Source organism: Cyphellophora attinorum (genome assembly GCF_001299255.1).
Source record: "Cyphellophora attinorum strain CBS 131958 chromosome Unknown Contig2, whole genome shotgun sequence".
Lineage (NCBI taxonomy): Eukaryota > Fungi > Ascomycota > Eurotiomycetes > Chaetothyriales > Cyphellophoraceae > Cyphellophora > Cyphellophora attinorum.
Window position 1 is genome coordinate 372,860 of NW_017253230.1, and position 21,232 is coordinate 394,091.

At 53.7% G+C, this 21,232-nt stretch overlaps 9 protein-coding genes across 9 annotated transcripts; 5 read left to right on the plus strand and 4 right to left on the minus strand.

Moving 5' to 3' along the window:
* Window positions 1-151: 151 nt before the first annotated feature.
* Window positions 152-1,287, plus strand: AB675_2434 (NADP-dependent alcohol dehydrogenase C 2; the record flags this gene model as incomplete). The annotated part of the gene is made up of 2 exons (XM_018142407.1): window positions 152-359; window positions 413-1,287. 2 exons carry the CDS (start codon window positions 152-154, stop codon window positions 1,285-1,287), a joined length of 1,083 nt encoding a protein of 360 aa, XP_018004873.1.
* Window positions 1,288-2,008: 721 nt separating this feature from the next.
* Window positions 2,009-2,500, plus strand: AB675_2435 (uncharacterized protein; the record flags this gene model as incomplete). Its single annotated transcript, XM_018142408.1, has 1 exon — window positions 2,009-2,500. The coding sequence occupies one exon, from the start codon at window positions 2,009-2,011 to the stop codon at window positions 2,498-2,500; it is 492 nt and encodes a 163-aa protein (XP_018004877.1).
* A 195-nt stretch (window positions 2,501-2,695) lies between these two features.
* Window positions 2,696-3,268, minus strand: AB675_2436 (N-terminal acetyltransferase B complex catalytic subunit naa20; the record flags this gene model as incomplete). The annotated part of the gene is made up of 1 exon (XM_018142409.1): window positions 2,696-3,268. The coding sequence occupies one exon, from the start codon at window positions 3,266-3,268 to the stop codon at window positions 2,696-2,698; it is 573 nt and encodes a 190-aa protein (XP_018005239.1).
* A 301-nt stretch (window positions 3,269-3,569) lies between these two features.
* On the plus strand, window positions 3,570-4,983 carry AB675_2437 (uncharacterized protein; the record flags this gene model as incomplete). Its single annotated transcript, XM_018142410.1, has 2 exons — window positions 3,570-3,870; window positions 3,995-4,983. 2 exons carry the CDS (start codon window positions 3,570-3,572, stop codon window positions 4,981-4,983), a joined length of 1,290 nt encoding a protein of 429 aa, XP_018005327.1.
* Window positions 4,984-5,497: 514 nt separating this feature from the next.
* On the plus strand, window positions 5,498-7,006 carry AB675_2438 (uncharacterized protein; the record flags this gene model as incomplete). Its single annotated transcript, XM_018142411.1, has 2 exons — window positions 5,498-5,731; window positions 6,440-7,006. 2 exons carry the CDS (start codon window positions 5,498-5,500, stop codon window positions 7,004-7,006), a joined length of 801 nt encoding a protein of 266 aa, XP_018005095.1.
* Window positions 7,007-8,842: 1,836 nt separating this feature from the next.
* On the plus strand, window positions 8,843-9,531 carry AB675_2439 (uncharacterized protein; the record flags this gene model as incomplete). The annotated part of the gene is made up of 2 exons (XM_018142412.1): window positions 8,843-9,413; window positions 9,476-9,531. 2 exons carry the CDS (start codon window positions 8,843-8,845, stop codon window positions 9,529-9,531), a joined length of 627 nt encoding a protein of 208 aa, XP_018005180.1.
* Window positions 9,532-9,889: 358 nt separating this feature from the next.
* On the minus strand, window positions 9,890-10,695 carry AB675_2440 (Cytidine deaminase; the record flags this gene model as incomplete). The annotated part of the gene is made up of 4 exons (XM_018142414.1): window positions 9,890-9,928; window positions 10,018-10,452; window positions 10,493-10,533; window positions 10,614-10,695. The coding sequence occupies 4 exons, from the start codon at window positions 10,693-10,695 to the stop codon at window positions 9,890-9,892; spliced, it is 597 nt and encodes a 198-aa protein (XP_018004885.1).
* A 5,725-nt stretch (window positions 10,696-16,420) lies between these two features.
* On the minus strand, window positions 16,421-16,906 carry AB675_2443 (uncharacterized protein; the record flags this gene model as incomplete). The annotated part of the gene is made up of 3 exons (XM_018142415.1): window positions 16,421-16,704; window positions 16,731-16,781; window positions 16,846-16,906. 3 exons carry the CDS (start codon window positions 16,904-16,906, stop codon window positions 16,421-16,423), a joined length of 396 nt encoding a protein of 131 aa, XP_018004970.1.
* Window positions 16,907-17,450: 544 nt separating this feature from the next.
* AB675_2444 (putative MFS-type transporter) lies at window positions 17,451-19,291 on the minus strand (the record flags this gene model as incomplete). The annotated part of the gene is made up of 7 exons (XM_018142416.1): window positions 17,451-17,767; window positions 17,823-18,053; window positions 18,102-18,235; window positions 18,285-18,681; window positions 18,725-18,994; window positions 19,044-19,177; window positions 19,239-19,291. The coding sequence occupies 7 exons, from the start codon at window positions 19,289-19,291 to the stop codon at window positions 17,451-17,453; spliced, it is 1,536 nt and encodes a 511-aa protein (XP_018005019.1).
* Between the last annotated feature and the right edge of the window lie 1,941 nt (window positions 19,292-21,232).

Below are 21,232 nucleotides of genomic sequence, written 5' to 3' on the forward strand. Positions count from 1 at the left end.
ATCGAATTGAGCCGAAGATGCATTCGCTAAAAAAAGTGTGACGCAAGATTTTGCAACGGTAGGTGCATTGATATAGAAATGGCAAGAAGTATTTCACCTGAAGCTCCTTCGACTGCTGCCCTGTCCACTCTTCCACATCGACCTGACGCAAATGCAAAAGCTCAAACAAATCCTGCACAAAGACAAGCCAACCACCACAGACGAATCACAATCTCCTAAGGCGAGCAACATGGTCGATATCACTGTTTTCAAAGGCGACGAGCAGGGCAAAATCTTTAGCGAGACTACCAAGAAAGAGCTGGGTCCTCGCGATGTGCTCATCCGGGTAACACACTCTGGCGTCTGCGGCACAGACGTTCGTAAGTCTGCTTCTCAGCATCTCCCCTCAGACAACACTGACACATGCCACTAGATTACAAGCAAGCCAAATGTGGACTCGGCCACGAAGGCACGGGCATCGTCGAGAAAGTCGGACCCGAAGTCACGCTCTTTAAAGTCGGCGATCGAGCAGGATGGGGCTACAACCACAACTGCTGCGGCCACTGCGAGATGTGCGACAAAGGACTTGACACCTTGTGCGACAAACGCGAAATGTACGGCATCGCTCATCTTGACCAAGGTTCATTCGCATCTCATGGTGTCTGGAGGGAGGATTTTGTCTTCCATATCCCCGACGAGATCGACAGTCCACATGCCGCTCCTCTGATGTGCGGTGGCGCCACCGTCTTCAACGCCCTTTACGATGGCGGTCTCCGCGCGACTGATAGGGTCGGTGTCATCGGCGTTGGTGGTCTGGGTCATCTAGCCATCCAATTCGCCAAGGCTATGGGCTGCACAGTCGTCGTCTTCAGCGGGTCCGACTCCAAGAAAGAGGAAGCCAAGAAACTCGGCGCCAGCGAGTTCTATGCCATGAAGGGCGTCACTGCCGAAACCGTGGAGAAACTAGGCTGCAAGCCCGTCCAACACTTCGTCGTCACCACGAGCGCAAAGCCGGACTGGGGCGTCTACATGCCGCTGCTAGCACCATTGTGTGTTGTCTACCCACTTACGGTTGATGAGGGCGACTTTGCTGTTCCGGCCATGGAGATCATTCTCAAGCAGCTGCGCATTCAGGGTGTTCTCGTTGCGGACCGAGGTACACACAAACGCATGTTGGAGTTTGCTGCACGACATGGTGTGAGGCCGATGATCAATGAGTTCAAGATGAATGAGCAGGGGATTGAGGATGCGTTCGCGGCGCTGACTGGTGGTAAGATGCGGTATCGTGGTGTGCTGGTTGCGGAATAAGCTGTTGCTCTTGAGGTGGGTCATTGCTTGAGGGGAATGCTTCGAGTCTTCCAACCCACTGGTGTCTTCGCACAACGTCGTCGCATGATCACCAGCAGACTCAGAGGACTGAGGGATAGGAACGAGCGCGACCAAGCCAGCGACCTCTTCGAACGACCAAGCGGCATAGGTTCCATACCGAGTCCAAGATACCGCCTTCGTCATGAGGCGCCAGTACTTCTATAGAAGCACAGCAACATAATGATGACTTCCACGAATGGAGCTCTTCGATTGCAGTTTGTCTCACTTTCTGTCGGGCTACGTACGAAGCGGTTTTGTTGCCTTGTTGCTGCCTGCAGGACCTACAACTTTATTGGCTATTTCCCGAGACTTTGACGGCTTGGCTCCTCGTATTCCAGCCGCAGCTCTTGGCGGATTGACTGTTTATATCCCCGTTCGTGATGCGAAAGAGCTGCTGCGGCTGTTGCGGACTATAAAGACTGGACGTGATCTAGCTGATGTTGAAAGGGATCCAGTCTGAAGACCAGCTGCCCGCAGAACAGCAGAGGAAGCAACACAACAGCGACTGGAATATCGTTCACCACACATCCACTTAGCAGAGGGTAAGAGCTTGCCCATCAGAAGGTTCTCTGTCCAATACCTAACACTTACACAGTCCTTCCGCCACCACACCGGACTTTCGAACAACAGAATCCGCTCTGAACCACCAACAGCACCCACCATGTCCACCTCCTACCAACACACAGTCTTCCTCAATCTCCCCGTCGCCTCCCTCGCGGACTCTATCGCCTTCTACACCGCCCTCGGCTTCGTCCAAAATCACAATTTCTCCTCCCCCGCCGCCGCCCAAATGTCTCTCCCTAGCACACCCACCAGCCCCACAAGCGGCCCCGAAGCACACACCGGCGTGTTCAAACTTATGCTCCTCACGCACGACTTCTACCGCACTTTCCTGCCACCTGGACACTCGATCCCGGATCCAAAGAAGGTGGCCCAGCAGATTTTGTGCATTTCGCGTGAGAGTCGGGAAGCGGTGGATGAGTTTTTGAAGGCGGTGGAGGAGAATGGTGGGAAGAGGGACGTAAGGCCGGAGAGCGAGATGGACCGTGTGATGAAGGCGCAGGGATTCTATGGTGGGAATGCGATGGATCCGGATGGGCATCTGATTGAGTGTGTTTTTATGCCAAGCGAGATGTATGCTGGGAAGGAGTAGGGGCCTCAGCAGTCGAGCCCTGTCGGGTGTGAGCTCTCTTGTGTCAGTGGTTTGGAGCCATGGAGATTGCCGTGCTTAGCAAGCCTCCACGGATTCGATGTAGCTCGATGCAGGTTTCCGCTCATCCCTGGAAGATTGTTGAGCAAACCAAGTCAGTCGCCCTGAAATCAGGCATGTCCGTCTGAAAAGTGCCACTCAAAAAACGTCCTCTGGAAACACGCTGTGCTTCATCCCGTCCTCCCTCACATGCTCTCGCTTCGCATCCCTCGACAACGGCTTCCGCATATCCAGTGCACTCTCACCGACCCCAGCGGACGGATCTACCAGATTATCCGCATAGTAATCCACCACCACCCTGAACGTGGAGTACCCCATACTCTCATACATCTTGATCGCGTTCTTGTTGCTCATCCGCACGAACAGGTCCACGAACCATGCGTTTTGTGCGTCGCACGCCCTCTCCAACGCCTCCGTCAGCAGCTTGCCATACCCTAGTCGCCTGTACTCTGGGGCAATGGTCAGGGCAGTGACATGGCCATGCCAGGGAAGGTAATGAGGCGAGTGCTGTAGGTGAGGAGGGGAAGATTCGACCTTGCCAATGATGTAGCCGACGATCTTGCCATGTTCTTCGACGCACTGGAACATAGAGGGCCATTTCATCAGGTATGACATGTAGAAGCCAATGTCGTAGTTTTCGGTGTAGGGGTCCAAGTTGCAGTGGTTCATGTGGAAGAGGTCCGAAGGCTTGACGCGGCGGACGATCGGCATGGTAGCGGTGGTCGAGATCTATGCCTGCGAATGTAGTCCGAGAAGGCTTTCAAGTTGTTAAAAAGATGGGGACGTAGTTCTGCTGGATCTCTTGCTATCAAATTTGCCTAGGACTGGGCTTAGGCGTGGGGCGTCACTTCCGGGCCAGGATCTGGACGCCTTGTCGTTTATTCCGGGCCGAGTCCAGGCTTTACCATTGGAAAGTCAAAATGTTTCCAAGAACGCGACATCACTTCTTCTCGACACCACTTTCGCGTGTAGCGCTGCGTCATTACTGTCCTCTGTACTCGTATACGTCTTCATGTCATTTACTAGCGTTCTGAGTATTCTGACGAACCCACGAGCTACCATTAAACCCAAAGTCGACCCTCTGCGATTCACAATCACGTACGATCCTCGATCGCGTCGAAATGATGACGGCTTCGGCTCCTCCTACATCGCCCACTTCGCCAACACACCGCAAGAGACGGTCGCTGAGGATACAGAGCGCCAGCCTGATCGCACAGGACACTGTGGCTTCGTCTCCATACACGAATTCGACGACACCCTTGTCCCGACGGACTTCGCGAACGTCCCAGACCACATATCAGCCGCAGTCGCCAGTAACACCTCGGCCAATGTCCTCGCGGTCGTCGCGGAACTCGTTTCAGGGCAGAAAGACTTCAAGAGCGCCGAGCATCAATAGCATCGGCTCAGCCGGCATACCTGACCTCTCACATTCCGCAGGAGACGGGCTGGGAAACCTTGCGGACGAGTTGGGTGAGGTCTGGGACGACGAGGAAGACACTAGGGGCGAGTCATTGCTTGACGATCTACGAGAAGGAGATGCGTCCCTCCAAAGTCCTACGGAAATGAACGACATGCTTGATTTCGGCTTCGGTGGTGTCCATTCACCACTTACTCATGAGGAAACGGCGCTGTCGCCTGTAATGTCGAATTCTCTGAAGCCGCCGAAACGACGACAAAGTCATAGGAGGACGGACTCGGCCTACGATGGTAGTGACTACGGGCCCGACTCCGACTACGAAGAGCAAACAGAGGGATTCCCACCATTACTCCGGAAACAAGTCCGCGAAATTGAGAAGCTGTCCCGCTCAGCCCAAAATCCAGATGACGCCCTCTCAGAAGGTGGCGGCGTTATCAAACGCACAATCGCGGCGCTACGCGACCTTGGCCCGCCACAAAGCAACATCGAGTACGGCGTCACGCGCATGGTCACCGGGTACACCTCCATGGCAACCCACCGCACCCACAAGCAGCGCGACATCTTCACTCAAAGCCATTCGCTTCTCTACAGCAACTCAGCTATGTACCTGCCGGAGGAGCTCATTGACGAGTTGATAGCTTCAATTGAAGCCCTTGTCACCACTGTCCCCGTCCAACAACCCAATCTGAACCCCCTCCTATCCCTGCAAATCCTCGCCAGCCAGACTAGCGACCTCACCCAGACACTGCAGAATCTCACAGACCTGCTGCAAGAGAACAAAGTCGCCGCGAACGCCGCGACAAGGAAGCTCAAAAGTGTAAAGGACATGGTGGCGGAGATGCGGGTCGAGGAGGATTTGGTGGAGAACAGCATCATGCTGATCTCGGCGTATGATTTCGACCGAAGGCTGCGGGAACGGCAGGCGGCGAAGACATGTCGGGAGGTGGTGAGTGGTTTTGCGGAGAGGTGGGGACTGGAATGTCCGGCTGAGGTGGGCGTGGCTGTGTAGACGAAGCACAGATGCAAAGCGATTCATTTTAGCAAGCGAATGATGGTTTTTGGGAGCGGGACGACTATCACGAGGATCAAGAATGACGAGGTCTGATGCTAGAAACAAACGCGTTGTGGAACATTGGCATGGGGAACGCCCGACGGCGCCAACGTTGTCACCAGATAGAGGATACACGAAAACCAAGTCTTTTGCTCTGTGTCTGGGTCGGCATCTTGTGACAGCATCGGGGCCTTGTCCGCCTGAAGCTTGCATGTATGAGAGGCTTTTGATATTGATTGGCAACAGAAGGGTTTTGATACACGGTGAGGATTGAGGCACCAGCGAGCTGGACCTTTCCTGAGCTCAGGCGTCTGTTGCGCAGGCGCCAGCTTGGACTGTCGAGCACTCGTGTGTTACGTACCATGTTGGGCTGACCGCATTCTATTTCGAGATGGCATCGATTGACGAGTTGGCAGAGCTTCCAGCCAGTGGTCGTGGCAGATGAGAGGAAGAGTCGAGAGGGATGGATGACATGGGTGAGGAGGGCCAGACGAACGGGACAGACGAGGAAGACGAGATGATGGTGCCGCGGGTCTCGGGCCCGATAAATTCGCGGTCTGCACAGTCCAGAGTAAGATCTTCCGAACGGAAGAAGAAGCAGAGCTTCCATACTCTGGACTGTGCAGACGGCGAATCTATCGAGTCGGAGGCCCGCCGCACCTGCTGCAATGAGATGAGCGATGGCGCACCAGGGAAGGCACGACAGGTAAGAGTGGCAAGAGCGACACCAAAGATACGCAGATATACTGGCAAGGAGCACACTTGGGTATGGAGGGCAAGCAAGGTACCAATTGCAGAATTCTTGGGAATTACGATGGACGGACCGCAAACGACAATTGCTCAATACGACCAAGCATAGATCAGGTGCATGCTATCACAAGAGCTTGTGGCCTTTTGGTACTGCCATCAACACGGTCGTCGTTGTCGGCAAAAAAGTTGGGGAAGTCCCCGCATACCCCACGATGTGCTCCGCGATTGGGAGGAGCATTTATTAACGAGACTCGGCATGCCCAGGACCAAAATCTTGGTTCATGTGGGCAGACTTATGCAGGCCAAGATGCTGGCCGGGAAGGAACTGCAGCTTTTGGTCACCAGACGGGCATGAAGCGATGTTCAACGGCGTGCATACGTAGGTACCGACCATTTGAGTTGACCGAGGTAGACGACATGGCGCCAGTGGACGCAGCGAAATGGAGTTCAAGATCATCGTATCAGCTCTTGATCCCAGGCTGAAGCACTCGGGACGCAAATCTCGGAATGAAGCTCTCGGGATGAGATCAGATCCTCGGGATGAAGCCTTCAGGTTCGACTTGGGCATTCTAGTCCCACGACGAACATGTGTATATACCCATAACGCCTACGACTCGTGATCTATCTCTTCCCTTGAGCCCTGACAACAACCGACGGCTTCGAGAAGCCTCTGTCCCTAGCATATGCACGGCCAGCATCCCAGTACACCGCACACGTGCAAATCAACAACTACCATCGCGAGTCCGAACTCAGTCTGCGCCAAACAATCCGATCCATCCTCACCGGAATAATGCACTCAACGCTCCTCAAAACCGCCCTCTCTGTCATCGCCGGCTATAATGCCTGGAACATCGACGCTATCATGGCACCACGATCGGAGAACTGCACGCATCGCGTCTACCCGGACCGCCTGGGTCGACCCACTCTCAATCGTACAGCATACATCACGTACTTCTCTTCTCTGTTGCCATTCTTTGACAACTTCACTGTCACCGTCACTGGGACGTACGTGGACGAGGAGCAAAATCAGGTTGCTGTGCAGGCATTCAGCAAAGCAGACAGTGTACTTGGACCTTATGGAAATGAGTATGTGGTGATGATGAAAATGACCGAAGACCAGGAAAAGGTGTATGAAGTGAGGGAATTTGTGGATAGCGAAGCCAGTGCGATGTTCTTTCCGAATCTGACGGCTTATATTGCTGCGGGCGGTAAGGGAATCCATGAGTTATAGGACTCATATGTCGTGTGAACGACGTCCCCAGATGATGGTTCTAGTGGAAAGCCGAGCTGCCGGAGCTATAAAGGCAATGCGAAGGAAGCATCAAGGGAAGTGGACTTGATCCTCGAACGTACCGTAGCTACATCCATTACCATTGCCGCTTTGAGCTCCGTTGTTCACAGATTTCAGACATGATCGTAGTGGGTGGCTTCGTGAGGCAGTCTCACGGGCAGCAGCCGAACCGTCTTCTTGAACTTTTGTCCTATGACTGCTGAATCTGTAAAAGGCAGATGCCGGGCGTACTCTGACCATCAATCGCTAGCTCAATGTAGCCACTTGGTCTCGAATAAGTTGGTGTGTCGATGGGACGCGAATGAGCAGTCGGTCCAACTCTACTGAGAACAAGACGGGTCTGGAGCTGGACCCACGATTGTATCACGTCGCTTCCATCAAGGTTGGGTGAAGAGCCCTCTGGGCAACTGTAAAAGTTCGGGGTAGCTGCGCCGCCCGTTGTGCCTGCTTTTGGCGCCAAGTCTGGGCGCCTTGCTTGTCTTCACTTCCTCGCGAACCTGCATCTGCAGCTTCAACTCCAATGTCTTAGAATTCATGTCATGCATCATGTCCTCTCATGACAGCCTCGCACCGCTCGGTGCGTGTCAAAGAGAGCATCGACCAGGGGTTTGCCGCACTGTCGGCTCAATTTGAAACTCGATAGGGGAGCGCATCATGGCCCCTCACCGCTGCCTCTAGGCTCAAGTCCGATCTTTCGCAGAGGTCCCAGAGAATTGGTAACGAGTCCATTATTGTGCAACGATGTCGAACGGATGGCCAGTATAGGGCCTGTCTCTGCCTCTACCGTGACTGTCTTTGTTCGGCATGACGAACAGGTAGATGCAGTATCGGATAAGAAGGCACGACGTTCACGGAAAGACAAGGTTACGCGTACCTGCAGCACGGCGGCGGCATCAGCGAGTAGTGATTCGACCGTTCCGCTTTTGACTTCGATGAAATAGGGGCGGGATCCTCTAGAAGCCGTTCAATCCCGGATACTTGTGCCTGTTTATCATTCCTATCAAAAGTCTAACAGGCCGGCCCAAACACGTTTGGTATCAATTTCTGCAGCGAACATCCCGTTTTAAGCATCGCTCTAGCGCCACAGTCAAACATGCTTCATGGGAACGGCGCCGCCAAAAGCATACTTTGATTGTCGCTTCTTTCCCGGGCATCCTCCTGAGGTTCGTCAATCGTGAATCGTGACGGCTTCTCGGTTGGTGCAAACAAGCACTTCTACATGAACGCCGTTGCCAAGTTCACCTTCAGAAGTTCGTTCCTCGGATGAGCCTGCCGTTGGACACAGGCTAGAGACACGGCTGGTCCACAGTCCAAGAGCACAGCATCTGCAGGCTGCGAAGGCCACGCTTCATCAACTAAATACGCGTTCGTCCACCACGTTACCACAGCATCGATGCAAGGCATGCAGCGGTCGCCACAGCAAACAGCCACGGTACCACAGTACCAGGCCAGCTACGAGGCCAGACTGCCCAAACACTCACGGCCACCCCGGTCCACTAAACTGACGGTATGTGAAACCCTCCAGCAAATTGCCTGACCCCACAATAGGTACAAAACCACGAGCTCAGTGGCTACTTACCCAAGGTTTATTCCAAGAAATGACACCACTCTCCACGAGAACAACATCAAATTAAGCACCTACTATAATACTCTTGCTCGTCGCAAGCTACTCTTGGCTTTTCTCTTCTCGTTCTCTATCATCCCCCCACGTTCGTTACCGTACCTCTTTTTCCACCCCACGTGCGAGCCTGCACATTTTGTACCACACTCGCAAACATGTACACACTCGCCCTCGCTGCCCTCGTCAGCACGGCCCTGGCCTACCCAGGCGAGGTCCTGCGCGTGCGCGAACTCACCGAAAGGGACAACGGTGCCGATGGCTGCCCTCACTACCTGCCCGCCGGCCAGTACGAGAAGCCTGCCTACATCACCCAGGTCTCCAAGTCGCAACCCGACAAGGCATTCGGACCCAACTACAACGGCATCTTCACCCCCAACGACATCTCCTCGATCTTCAGCTTCGACATCCCCGCCGAGCGCGCCGATGCCAACTGCACACTCGAGTTCCTGTTCCCCAAGAGCAACGACTACAGCTACTCCGGTGGTGGCAGCTTCTTCTTCACCGGTTTCAACCCAGGTAGCTGCCCGGGCCCTTGGACCACGTACAACGACCCCCCTGCGCCTGGCCCATTCCCAGCGTTCCCTCCCATCCACATGGAGCCTGGTAATTTGTACACCATTGATGTGGGACCGTGCTTCGTCGCGGCTGGCACCTGCGCTGCTGGCATGACTGGCACCAACGATACCAACTTCAGCTTCATGGAGAACGATGGCGGTTGCCCGATCGGTAAGTGATAGTTGTGGACAGAAGATTTTCCGTGTTGGCGCTGTACTGATACATTGATACAGGCATCTACACCGAGTACAGCTACGGCCTGCCCCCTGGGACACCACCATCATCATAGACGACTGTCGACGTGTGAGGAGTAGAGTGCCAATCAGGGTCTCAAACAGAACCAACTCCATTCAACTCACCTCTCACTCCACGAATTTCTTGTGTCGGAGGGCTTGCCATCGGTCGTTGGGGATGGGCATCGCGTCCGGTGCTGTAGTGTGTCATGTTTGTCTACGATGTTCGGAGAGGTGGTAATTCATTTTCTGGTGTTTTTGTGCACATTTTTCACCTCTGTATATTCTCTGTATACATGAGTCGATAAAAATAATACTTCTGAAGATACATCGGCTCACGCTTACCTTGAAACCTTTATTCAAATTGCCGCTGCACGAACAGTGATACCTCGCATCCCATCAACAGAAATCACCTCAGCCAATCTTCGGCGTAGATTTGTTCTCCCGCTTGTCCTACAAAGCGTTCGAAGAATGATTAGCAAAAGCCGGGACAGACACGTTTGCCACAAGACTCTCCTCCGCCCCGGATAGATCCGACTCACCATATCACCCGGCCCAAAACTCATAGGCAACAACTCCTTCACCGTCAGACTCACACCCCTTTCCCCCATCGCCTCCACCCCTCCCTTACCCTCCTCAGCTTTCTTCCCATACATCCACACCCGCATCCCGTCCCCACAGAACTCCCGGATGAACTGCCGACACATCCCGCAAGGGGAAGCTGGCGGATCGATGTCCGTGCTGACTGCTAGTGCGCGAATGACGGGCATGGAAGGGCGGGGGTTGGCGAAGGAGGCGACCACGGGGGCCAAGGCGCAGCGCTCGGCGCAGATGCCGACTGGCGTTGCGGCTACTTCGACGTTGGCGCTGTGTGGTAGGCGCTGTGTCCTGTGTGGGTTGGTGAGTGTGTGGGCCTGAATCCGTGATTTGCTGGGAGCGATGGTGCTGGCGATGGTGCCAGTATGTACGCCGCAACGCTGTATCTGCAAGGCTGGCGAAGCTGGACTCGGGACTCACAAGTAGGAGCGCGGCACCGACGCGAAAGTTTGAGTAGGGACCTGCACGGGGATCAATGCGTGAATATAAGTCTTTAATTGCCAGCACGTGATAGGAAGGTTTGTTGAATATAAATACATACAGTATGCAGTTGTCTTGGCTTCGGCCGCTAGGCGAGCCAACTTGTTGAGCTCTTCATCCGTGAGATCGTACTTTGGAGCCATGATGAACACTCTTGAGCCCTTTAGAAATTGGGAGATCAGAATCAAGACAGAAAGGCAGGATGTGGGAAGGCGAGAAGGGCAGATAGCAAAGCGCCTTCTTGCCAAGAGACAACGTCGGTGACATCCGCTGTGGATATTTGGGTTCTCTTGCGTCCTCCGAGGCTGTGACTCGAGCTATGTATGCTACTACGGGTATACTACATGCGATTGCAGAGCAGGTAGATCTGCCTCAACATACTTCTGTGCCGCTGATAGAATTGGCCTTTGGTGTGCGCGCGCAATCTTGACGGCTGTCGGAAACTGCGGTTATTGTCCGTCCACCGAAAGCGCACCACCTCCTGATCTTGACACGAGCCATCGAAGTCGGCTGGGACTTCAATTGCCATGTAGTGCCACTCTAGCAGTCGGCCAGCCCCATATCGCCCGGTCATATCATCCCGGGGTCTGATTCGGCGCGAGAAGATATTTAGGCCGTGGGCCTAGAGATCGTGCAGTTCGTGATCGGGATGGCGAGATGTCTTAAGTCCTCGCTTCAACACCTTTCACTTCACCAAGATCCCCGCTACCTGCAGCGACATGTCCAGCATGGCCAAGTGCTCGTCAACACCATCGATCAGTCTCTTGTCTAATGACGAGAACAGCAACGCCATGTCATACTTCTTTTTGACTCGACCAACTCGTCGAAGATGAGCTTGTTGTACAGTGCCAGTAGTACTTCGTTGGCCGAGTAGCCTGAGGCTGCTATTCCAGTGATCTCAGAAGCCACCGCGTTGTAATTTGATGTGTTGCCTTTCTGAAGCACTTTGATGAGCTGCTCAGCGAGTTCTGGTGGGAAAATGCCACTGATCTCGTCGATATCCGACACTTTGATCGACGTTGATTCTGGCTCGGCATCGGCATCCACCATCTCCCAATCTTCGTCATCGCCGGTCTTTTTCTTCGACTTCTTTTTGTGACCGTTAGTATCTCCAGCAGTCGCTCCTACCAACCTGGCGGCCGACTGCAACAGATTGATAGCTCTCCGTAAATCCCCATCCGAGACTGTCAGAGCTTCTCAACCACACCATCGTCATAGCTCACGCCTTCCAACTTCAATATGTCCTCTACCCTCGACTTCGCCTGACTGCCATCCAGCGCCTTGAAGCGGAACTTGCTGCATCGACTTGCCACTGGATCAATGATACGCGAAACGTAGTTGCAACACAAACAGAACCTCGTAAGCTTGCTGTATATCTCCATCGTTCGCCGCAACGCACTCTGCGCATCTTGTGTCAGACTGTCTGCCTCGTCGAGAATGATAATCTTGAACGGTGGACAAGGGTATCGCTCTCGGTATTCTTTGTTCGAGGGTGCATGTATCAGAGCCTGTTGCGCGAATGTCTTGACTCGTTCTCTAATCACACTCAGACCTCGCTCGTCGGAAGCGTTCAACTCGAGCACCCGATTTGAGAACAATTCCGGACCAAATAGTTCTCGTGAGAGTGCGAGGATGGTGGATGTCTTGCCCGTTCCTGGAGGACCGTAGAGCAGTAGATGTGGTAGATTCGAGGCGTTGACCATTCGTCGGAGTGTCTCTGTAGCGTGTTCTTGTGACTTGACTTCATCGAGTGTTCTTGGTCGGTATTTCTCTACCCATGGTTGTAGGCGGGGTGCGGCTTCGACTGCTGGTTTGGCTTTTGAGCTCGATGAGGCAGCTGCCGCTGCTCGCGCTTTGTTGTCGAAGAAGCTGGCCATGGCAATGTCGCAGTGTGTGGCAGTAAAGGAGTTCAGACGTTTGTGTCGACACTGCAAGTTGTGCGGGCAGCGATGTGGCACTCGCGAGTCTAGAGGACGCGTTACGCGTAGAGTGAGGGTTAGGGTTGTGATTGGAGCAGCAGCATTATCCGAACTCCCAAAGTCTTCAAGTTTCCTTCTCCATCTTCTTCGGTTGCTCACCCATGCTATTGACTTCTGAGCAATCTTCTTTCATATCGGACTTGTATATGCTACACTCGAAAATCCCATCAACTCACGACGGCATTATGCATGTCGCAGAGTCGACTGTCCGGTGTACATTTTGAGTTACCTTGTTGCTGGACGCAAGTGCAGAAAACCACAACATGATGTTTCCACATAATGAGGTGATCGAGGCTTCCTGCGTCCCCCTCGAGCACTTGCGTGAGAACTTATGTAAGGTGAACGAGGCATAGGTATGGTTTCATCTCTAGCGGGCTGCCGACTGTAGCAGGCACTCCGCAATAGTATACCGGTGAGTGACCGAAGTTGGCAAGCTTTCGCAAGAATGGTCTCTTGGCTTTCAAGGCGCCCACCATGCGAGGGCCAAGGTGCTATTCGTACACTGTTCGTTGTGTGCGAGTCTCGCTAAGAGTGCTCAATATATGTGAGGCCGTCCGCAAGCATGGCCCAGTTCTGGCCATTTCGCTGCCCAACGGCTACCAATGCTCACACAGCACAACCAGTCAAATGATTCAGCTTAACCCCCTTTCCACGGCGACGCTGCTTATCTGCGCTTTTCTGGGCTACACTGTGCTGCAATCCTTGTATCGCGTGCTTCTACACCCACTCGCCAAGTTCCCTGGTCCCAGAGCCGGAGCACTCACAAGTCTGTGGGCTGCGTCGTACGATCTCAACGGCAAAGACTCACTTATCAAGTATCTGCCAGATCTGCATAAGGAATATGGCCCGATTGTTCGAATCCGACCAGGTATGACCCATCTCCCACTATCCCAGCATCTCTGAAAACCGCTGACTGGGACAAGACGAGCTCCATGTATCGGTATGTCCCCTTTTCGCAAGCCCGAACCAGTGAGCAACTGGGAGCTAGTCTGGATCGAGCAGCAGAGACAATCGTCTCGGAGGCTCAATCTGCCTATCTTGATCTCCTGGTCAAGGTGGTCTCTTTGTTCTGCCAGTCTACTTCAAATCCCACTAACAGCCACTTCATGGTTGTCTAGCTTTGGCTCGGGATCCCCCGGGTTTTCTCATCTCACACATACCTCTGAAGTTCTGGATCAGGCTGACCAATACCGGCGGTTAACAGGACTGGGAAGCATACAATCAAGTCTTCCGGGCCGGGTCCAAGTTCGACCGTGACACCACATTCTACAATAATCCACAGACGGTAGGCAGCATTCTCAATGCGGCAGATGGCGAAGCGACCAAGCCTCACAAGAATCTCTTTGTCGGTGCCTTTTCTCGCTCCAAGGTCACCTCTCTGGAGCCTCGCCTTCACGAAAAGCTGAATATCTTCCTTGCCCGCCTCGAAACAAACGCCTCAAAACACAGCCCCGTCGATCTCGACACCGGCTACCAATGCCTCACCGGCGATCTCGTTATGGAATTTAGCTACCAGCATACCTTTGGCTTCCTCGACAGCCCAGACTTCTCCGCACCAATCCTCAAAGACATGGAGGAAGGCGGCGCGATCGTGCCCGTCTTCTGGTACTTCCCGCGTCTCGGCGAAGCAATGGGTCAAGTCATCAATCGTCTCCCGCTCTCCTTCCAGCGCAAGGCTTTTCCCGCTCTTGCCGCGATGAACAACATTGGCGAATCGTGCCGCAACCGGCTCACCACGCTCCGCAAACTGCCTGCGTCCTCTCCGGAGCTGGAAACTTCGATCTTCAAGACCGCGCTGTACCCGAATGCTGAAAAGGGCCAGTATGTGGCGACTCCGCATGAGTTGGTGGGTGATGCGGTGCTGATGTTCCTCGCGGGGACGGACACGACGGCTAGTACGCTGTCGTTTGGGACGTACCATGTCATGACCACTCCCTCGATCCTGGACAAGCTCGTCGCGGAGCTGGACGACGCGATGCCGGATGTGGGCAAGACATACTCACATGCGCATTTAGAGAGCCTGCCTTACCTGAAAGCTGTCATCAAGGAGAGTCTACGGTTCTCGCATGGCGCGAGTGCAAGGCTGATGCGCATCACGCCTAAGCAGGGGGCAGTGATGTGTGGGAAGAAGATTCCGGGCGGGACACGCGTGAGCTTTTCGAATTATGTGTATAATAACGATGAGGAGGTGTTCAAGGATCCGCATCGTTTCCAGCCCGAGCGGTGGCTTGCGAAGGATGTGTCAAAGCTCGAGGAGAGGATGGTGAGTTTCTCAAGGGGCAGCAGGAGTTGTTTGGGAATCAAGTAAGTGCCACCTCTGTGCGCGATGGGCTTCTGCTTTCGAACGCCTGTGGAGGCGGACGATGCAAGATACCCATGACCCTGTGTTTCTCATGCCATTGAAACTCTGCTCGTCGTTTCTGACAAAATCAATCAAGTCTCGCCTACGCGGAGCTCGCCACGACATTTGCACACGTCTTCCGCCGCTACAACCTCCATCTTGTTGCCAGTGCGGCCGATGCGCGGCAGGACATGGAGTGGAAGGACTGCTATGTGCCCAAGCTGCACGGGCATTTGCGGGTCAGGGTTGAGCGGCGTGGGTCTTGATGGGCTAGTTGCTCCACGCAACCCGCTCTTACTCGATCTAGAGGTACGAGGGTCTGACGGGAAGCAAGGCATGATGGTGATTACCACTGTGAATGACAGGATTAGGCTGGACAAGGAGGATGTGATTGCGGTGAGGATGGCTGGAGCTGTGGAGATGAGGTGAGATGACTTCAACCATGGTCACAACTAAGAAAAGTCTGCAGTACACGGTAGCGTATAAGGACAAGATGTATGCCATATGTCGTCGTCCAGTAACCCATGCGCAACCACTCAGAGCCACGCCAGAAAATAGCAGAAACAAAGCCCAACATCAAACCAAGACTACAAACCACTCATTCCTCGGGACTTCGAAAGCAAAAAAAAAAAATGCAAGAAAACAACCAACACACAATCCGAGTACAGTCAGAGAATTCTAACGCGCGCCTGAAAGTAGGACACCGCACCGAAGTGCAGGGCCTCGATATTCTCGTTCCTGTCGATTTGTGGTTGATTGTCGAGGCAAAATTGTGTTTGTGCAAATCATATACCTTGAAGTTCAAGTGAGTTGCCTAGCAGCGGAGTAGGTGGCGAGGAAAGTAAGTAGTGGGCGAGGCTGAAGTTGAGCGGATTCCTTGGCATGGTGAAGAACATCTGGATCACGAGGACGTATGCCTGGTTAGGTTACCGATGAAAACCGAGTCAACGCGTAAAGTGCCAATTATCCCTCAGCCATCGACCGTGAACGATAGCATGCGTCCCAAAGAGTACAGAATCAGATCGGGCTGACCGTGAACAGTCGCAAGCACCGCCAACGTCGGCTCCCGATCCGACATCATATGCGACAATCGATTTCTCCCACACGGAATTCATACTTGAATATTTCAAACCATGAACTCCGCCCTCGTCGCCGCCCGCTGCACCGCCCGCGCAATCTCCTGGCTCGCCTCCCTGGGCACCTCATGCCCCTTCGCGTGCTTCACCACCTCCACCATCCGCGCATCACACAGCCCGATCATCGCAAGCGACTGCTCCCCAAACATCTCGTCTCGCGCCCCAAGCACATGCACTGTCGGAATCTGGATCCTCGCTGTGCTCGTCATGTCGTCGTCCGGATGGAAACGCCGGTACGTGCACACCTCTGCTCCCGCGCCGCTGCTTTGCACGGCGCGGAGCTTTTCGAGGGCTTGGGTCCGTTGATGGGGTGGAAGACTGTCGAGGACGCGCTCGTCGAGAGTTGTTGATTCCTGGGCGCGGGCACGCTGCCATTGGGCGAAGTCCGCGGTGGCGCCTTGGCCCAGTAGGGTCAGGGAGGTGACGTCGTAGCGTGGTTGGGTGTCCAGGAGAAGGGCAGATTGGCGCAGAGGAAGATGGCTAGGCGGAAGAGGGGCGGGTCGAAGGGGTGGGTGAGTTGGTGGTTGAGGATTATGCTGGCTGCGAGTGCGGCGCCCTGGCTGAAGGCCATGACTGCATCAAAGGGTCCTTCTTCGTCCATGACTTCGTGGACGAGGTCCATGGCGTTCTGGATGTTCTCAGGGGATGGGTCGATGTAGTAGCATGAGTAGGGGCCGTCGTAGATAGAGCTTATTCCTGGTGCGGCGTCTGAGGCTCTTCACCGTCGACGAAGTGCCACTCCCAGTTGCCGGGGAGTAGCGATCGGAAGGCGACTGGCCATGCTTGTCAGCACGTTCTGGGAAAGGTTCAGCGACCGCCGCCCAGGCATGTACTGACCAGTCTGGCTATCGAGGATGCGACCGTTCGTGCCAACGCCATGCAGGCAGAGGACTCGCATTCTAGCGACTTTTGATTACTAAGTATGGCTTTACTGACCGACAGCTGTTCAGGCTACGGCAAGCAGTCGCAGGTATGCCAAGTATGGTAGACATATTCTGTATAGGGAGTTGGTCTCGTGATGAGCAGCTACGGAGTAGAAGATGTTGCGGTGTAAGTAAGTGGGGCTCTCTACTAACAAGGGAGGTAGGTACATGCGCATGGCTCAACGTGGCAGGTGAGTTACCACGTCTGCAAGCCAGCCATGGTCTGCTCCTAGGATCCTAGGATCTACCTTGATACCAGGCACTAGCTGCGTATGCAATGAAATTTGACTTCGAGATCAGCATTCAGCTGTGTACGCCACAGAACCGCATGTTGATTCGTACGCGTGTAAATTCCGAAAAATGGAAATGCCCACCTCCTGGGAAAAATGCATTCTCTCGACATACAGAAGGACCAGTTCTCGTGAGTGTAATCCCGTAGGGGATTGCTACATGGATTTGATGTCTTCATTCATATGGATGTCATGTAACAATGGTGGTGATTGTCAGCCACCAATCAACCTAGTCATTAACTGGAAGGGGCGTCTTGTGTCTTTTCCAAGTCGCCAAACTAGTCAGCACAGTCGCAATCGACACATAGCAGCAGATTCGCATTTCGGTGCTGAAAGCCTCCGAGAAGGCTTCCACTGCCAAGAGCCTTTCTGCAGTATCCAGACTCTCAATACTCGCTAGTGAGTGTCGTATGTTCTGCAGTTGTGAAGGAGACACGAGGCCCCCAAGCAGCCTTGTGATGTTCTTGTTCAGCACGATGGTGCCCATGGCAAGCCCTGCACTGCCCCCAAGGACTCGAGCTTGGCTGATGGCGCCTTGTGCGGCGGCTGCGACACGAAGAGATTAGCGTGCCCCGGCTGAGCTGGAGAATGAAGGACTCACCCAACTGGTTAGATCTGGTTTCGATGTTGATAAGCATCATCGAGCCAGCAAAGCATAAGCCGATGCCCATGCCAAGCAGGACTTGATAGCCATACTGCTTTGCTTCTATCTTAGCTGTGTTTGAGAGAGTTGACAACAAGCCACAGCCGATGACTGTGATGACAGATCCTGCTATAAGTGTTTCCGGGGTGCGGTTTTTCTTGCCGTTGAGCTTGCCGGCAACAGCAGTGCCTGTGGTCGAATCAGTAAATTGTATGTGGTCAACGTGGAGGGACTGACCAGCAGCGAAGAATGACAGGAACGGCATAAGCCGCAGACCTGCGCTAACGGGCGATTGGCCATTCACAAGCTGGAATCTCTGTGGCAGATTTATAACCGAGATGAAATACGGAAAGCCCGACAGCACCGCTGTCCTGGACAAGGTGTCAGTTTCGCTCACTTGGGCTCTGGGCACCGACTTACAGCAGGGTAGGACCTTGTGGTGTCCGTGCTGCAAGGTCCCCAGGAAAGATTGGGTTGATCCTTGGTGGAACCTTGAAGGACCAGAAGGCTACCCAGAAAGCAAAGCTGCACCAGCTGACACAAGACACAGTAGTGAGTACGATTATGAGTGGGTCTTGCCATCTGTAGAAGTCGGCTCCGACTTGGTTGAGAACGAATATGATGAGGCTCGAGGCAGTGATGAGGAGCAGCGCGCCAAAGTAATCGAAGTGCTTCCAATCAGGGCGTCTGTTGGACGTAGCAGAGGTTGGCCAAAGAAATAATAGTGGTAGCACTCCTACCGACGCGATAGGTGCGTTGTACAAGTAGATCCAGCGCCAGGTAGAATACTCGGTGATTACACCACCAAGCACAGGGCCTTGAGGATCAGCCCGTGTCCTACAAAATGATGCAATACTAACCTGAGACAGACGCGATTGCGAACACAAGCCCTACACACGTGCTCATGATCGGCCACCGCTTGACTGGTGTGATCTGTGGCAACATGATCATTGTCATGGAGAACATACCGGTACCTCCAACGCCCTGGAGAGCCCGGCAGACAATTAGCTGACGAAGAGTTTTTGACAGTCCCGCACCTAGTGAGAAGGCCATAAAGAGTGTCCACGAGAAAATCGCAGCTGGTCGCCGCCCGATATTATCGCTTAGGCGAGGCACGACGATAGCAAATCCTGTACATGTCAGAGAACGGTGTAGCTTCATGCTTAGAACGGTCCAAACCAGAGTAGCCCAGTAAATACGACAGGATGACCCAGGTCGAGTTCGGGAAGTCTTCGAAGTACCGGCCTATAGTCACCAGTGCCGTCGCAGAGATAGAGGTCTCAATGACCGCAAGGAGTAAGCCCAGCAATAGACTGAACCGACATCAGATGGCGCAACAGTAAGAAGGCGTGGTCAATACCTGAAGCAAAGAACCCCCCATCGCCATCCATACAAGGGCGTGAGACCAACTCCGGAATCATCGCCATCTTGGTCATCCGTCGTAGGCTGAGAGTCAATCGAGACCAGTTGCTCACTAACATTTGCTCCCTTTGCTGGGCTTGGCTGTGTTGAGATATTGTAACAAAATTGAGACGAAACGTCTGAACACCTGACATCGTTAAGACCGTGTCCGTAAATCGGCACATTGATCGCGACAGATGGTGGCCGTTTGCTTGGTGAATCATGGTACGTGCTCAGGGGTCGCTCTGCAGACATTGAAAGACCACTGTCGCTGAATCACTTGTGCAGTATTGCTTCGCTGGGCTTGATAAGGTCAGTCAACCCTTCAAAGTCAGTGCGACTAGTGTTGGAACTCGGGCCCTGTATCAAATGGTTGCCCTACAACTGTCAGTGAACGAACGGTTGTGAGCTGTCCCTTCTGCTCGCTGCACCTTGGCTAGCTTCTGAACAGTCCGTCATCGACTCCCTCCAGAGCCGAATGAGCGGACTGCAGCACGTGAGACGGATGAATAGTGTCTGGCTGCGCTCCGATCCAGCTCAGCCACAATAACCTTGCGACGAGGCATGTGAGCTAAGTTTCGTTCACTCGCCGATACGAGCATCTATTATGTGCGGACATGGAACAGCAACTCGGGAAGGCAGCTGTGTGGAGTCCGTCTGAGATAGTTGCCTCACAGTCAATGGTAGACCAGAGCGGACAGCTTCCTGAGCCCGGGCTTGCAGGCAGGGGATGATCAGAAGCCTCAAGACAGGGTTGCAAGTTGCCGAAAAGCAACAAAGCTTGGTCGAAGCTCAGTATAAACTTAAGTTGCTCGATTAGACTGGCCAATCAGGTCAGACGTAAATCTGGCGAATTATTGGTCACACCCTCGAGTTGACTGCAGGTCCTTTTACATTGTGCCTCGCGAGGACACATCTTTGTACGATGGATGCGGTCGAGACCCTCCGGTCGAGGTTCTCCGGACAAGCCCAAGCTTTCGCTAAGCTTCCTCATCCCTGCAAACACGTTACGTTTCTCAAAACACTCCTTGCACCATACTGCATTGAGTTATAAACTACCTAGGTAGGCAACACAGCTCATGCCAAAGCCACTCGATTGGGAACCTTACTCAATCCCCGCGTGTTACGAACGCCATAGCCTCAGCTGGTAGCGCAAGAGCGACTCAGGGACTTCACATTACTTCAAGTGGTCTAGCGCAAGAAGTCCGCGAACCTCATTCTTCCAAGCGTCATGCAAGTCATCAGCAAAAGTGCCACCCGGCAGCAAAGGGACAACCTGCGGCAGCCTCTTACCATCGACTTGCGCGCGTCAAGTCGCAGGCCACGAAGACTGCTCATAGCCGCCTCTGCCAACAGCGTTGGTCTTTCACATCACGATGCACGAGGAACCGCAACGTAGCTCGCCTGCCGTTGTCAAGATATTCTCGTGCGGCCCAAATCACCAGTGACGCCTCAAGCCTATTGTTAGCAAGCTGTTTGTGATTGTCGGGTACAGATGCGAAGGATTGTGCGGTCCACGCACAGCGTCCATTATTATGCAATCTACAATCACTCATTTCCGCCCAGATGATTGAGTTCGTCGAAGCATGCGACTGCTACCGCCGCTCGCACAGCAGGTACATTAGTGAAGATGATACGGCCGCAAGTAATATGTACCGAGCCCCACAACTACAGACTTTACCAGGAGCCTGTGGGACAGCCTTGCTCGACTATCACTTCCTCTCAGGGTCTGGCTTGCAATGAATTTGGACCTCATGTTGTGCCCCATCGACGCCCAAGGGAGGAAGTGGCTAGCTGTCGTCTAGCCGGAGCTGCGAGATCTCTATCAACCGAGCAGGGTTCGTTCAAACACAGAACTATTCTAGGCTCTTCGAGGAAGAACGAACGACGGATGTCGGGACTAAGACCGGGTACGTGTCTGAGATTGGCCGCCGTTGGACCCTTCGGTTCTGGTACATCACCCCCTT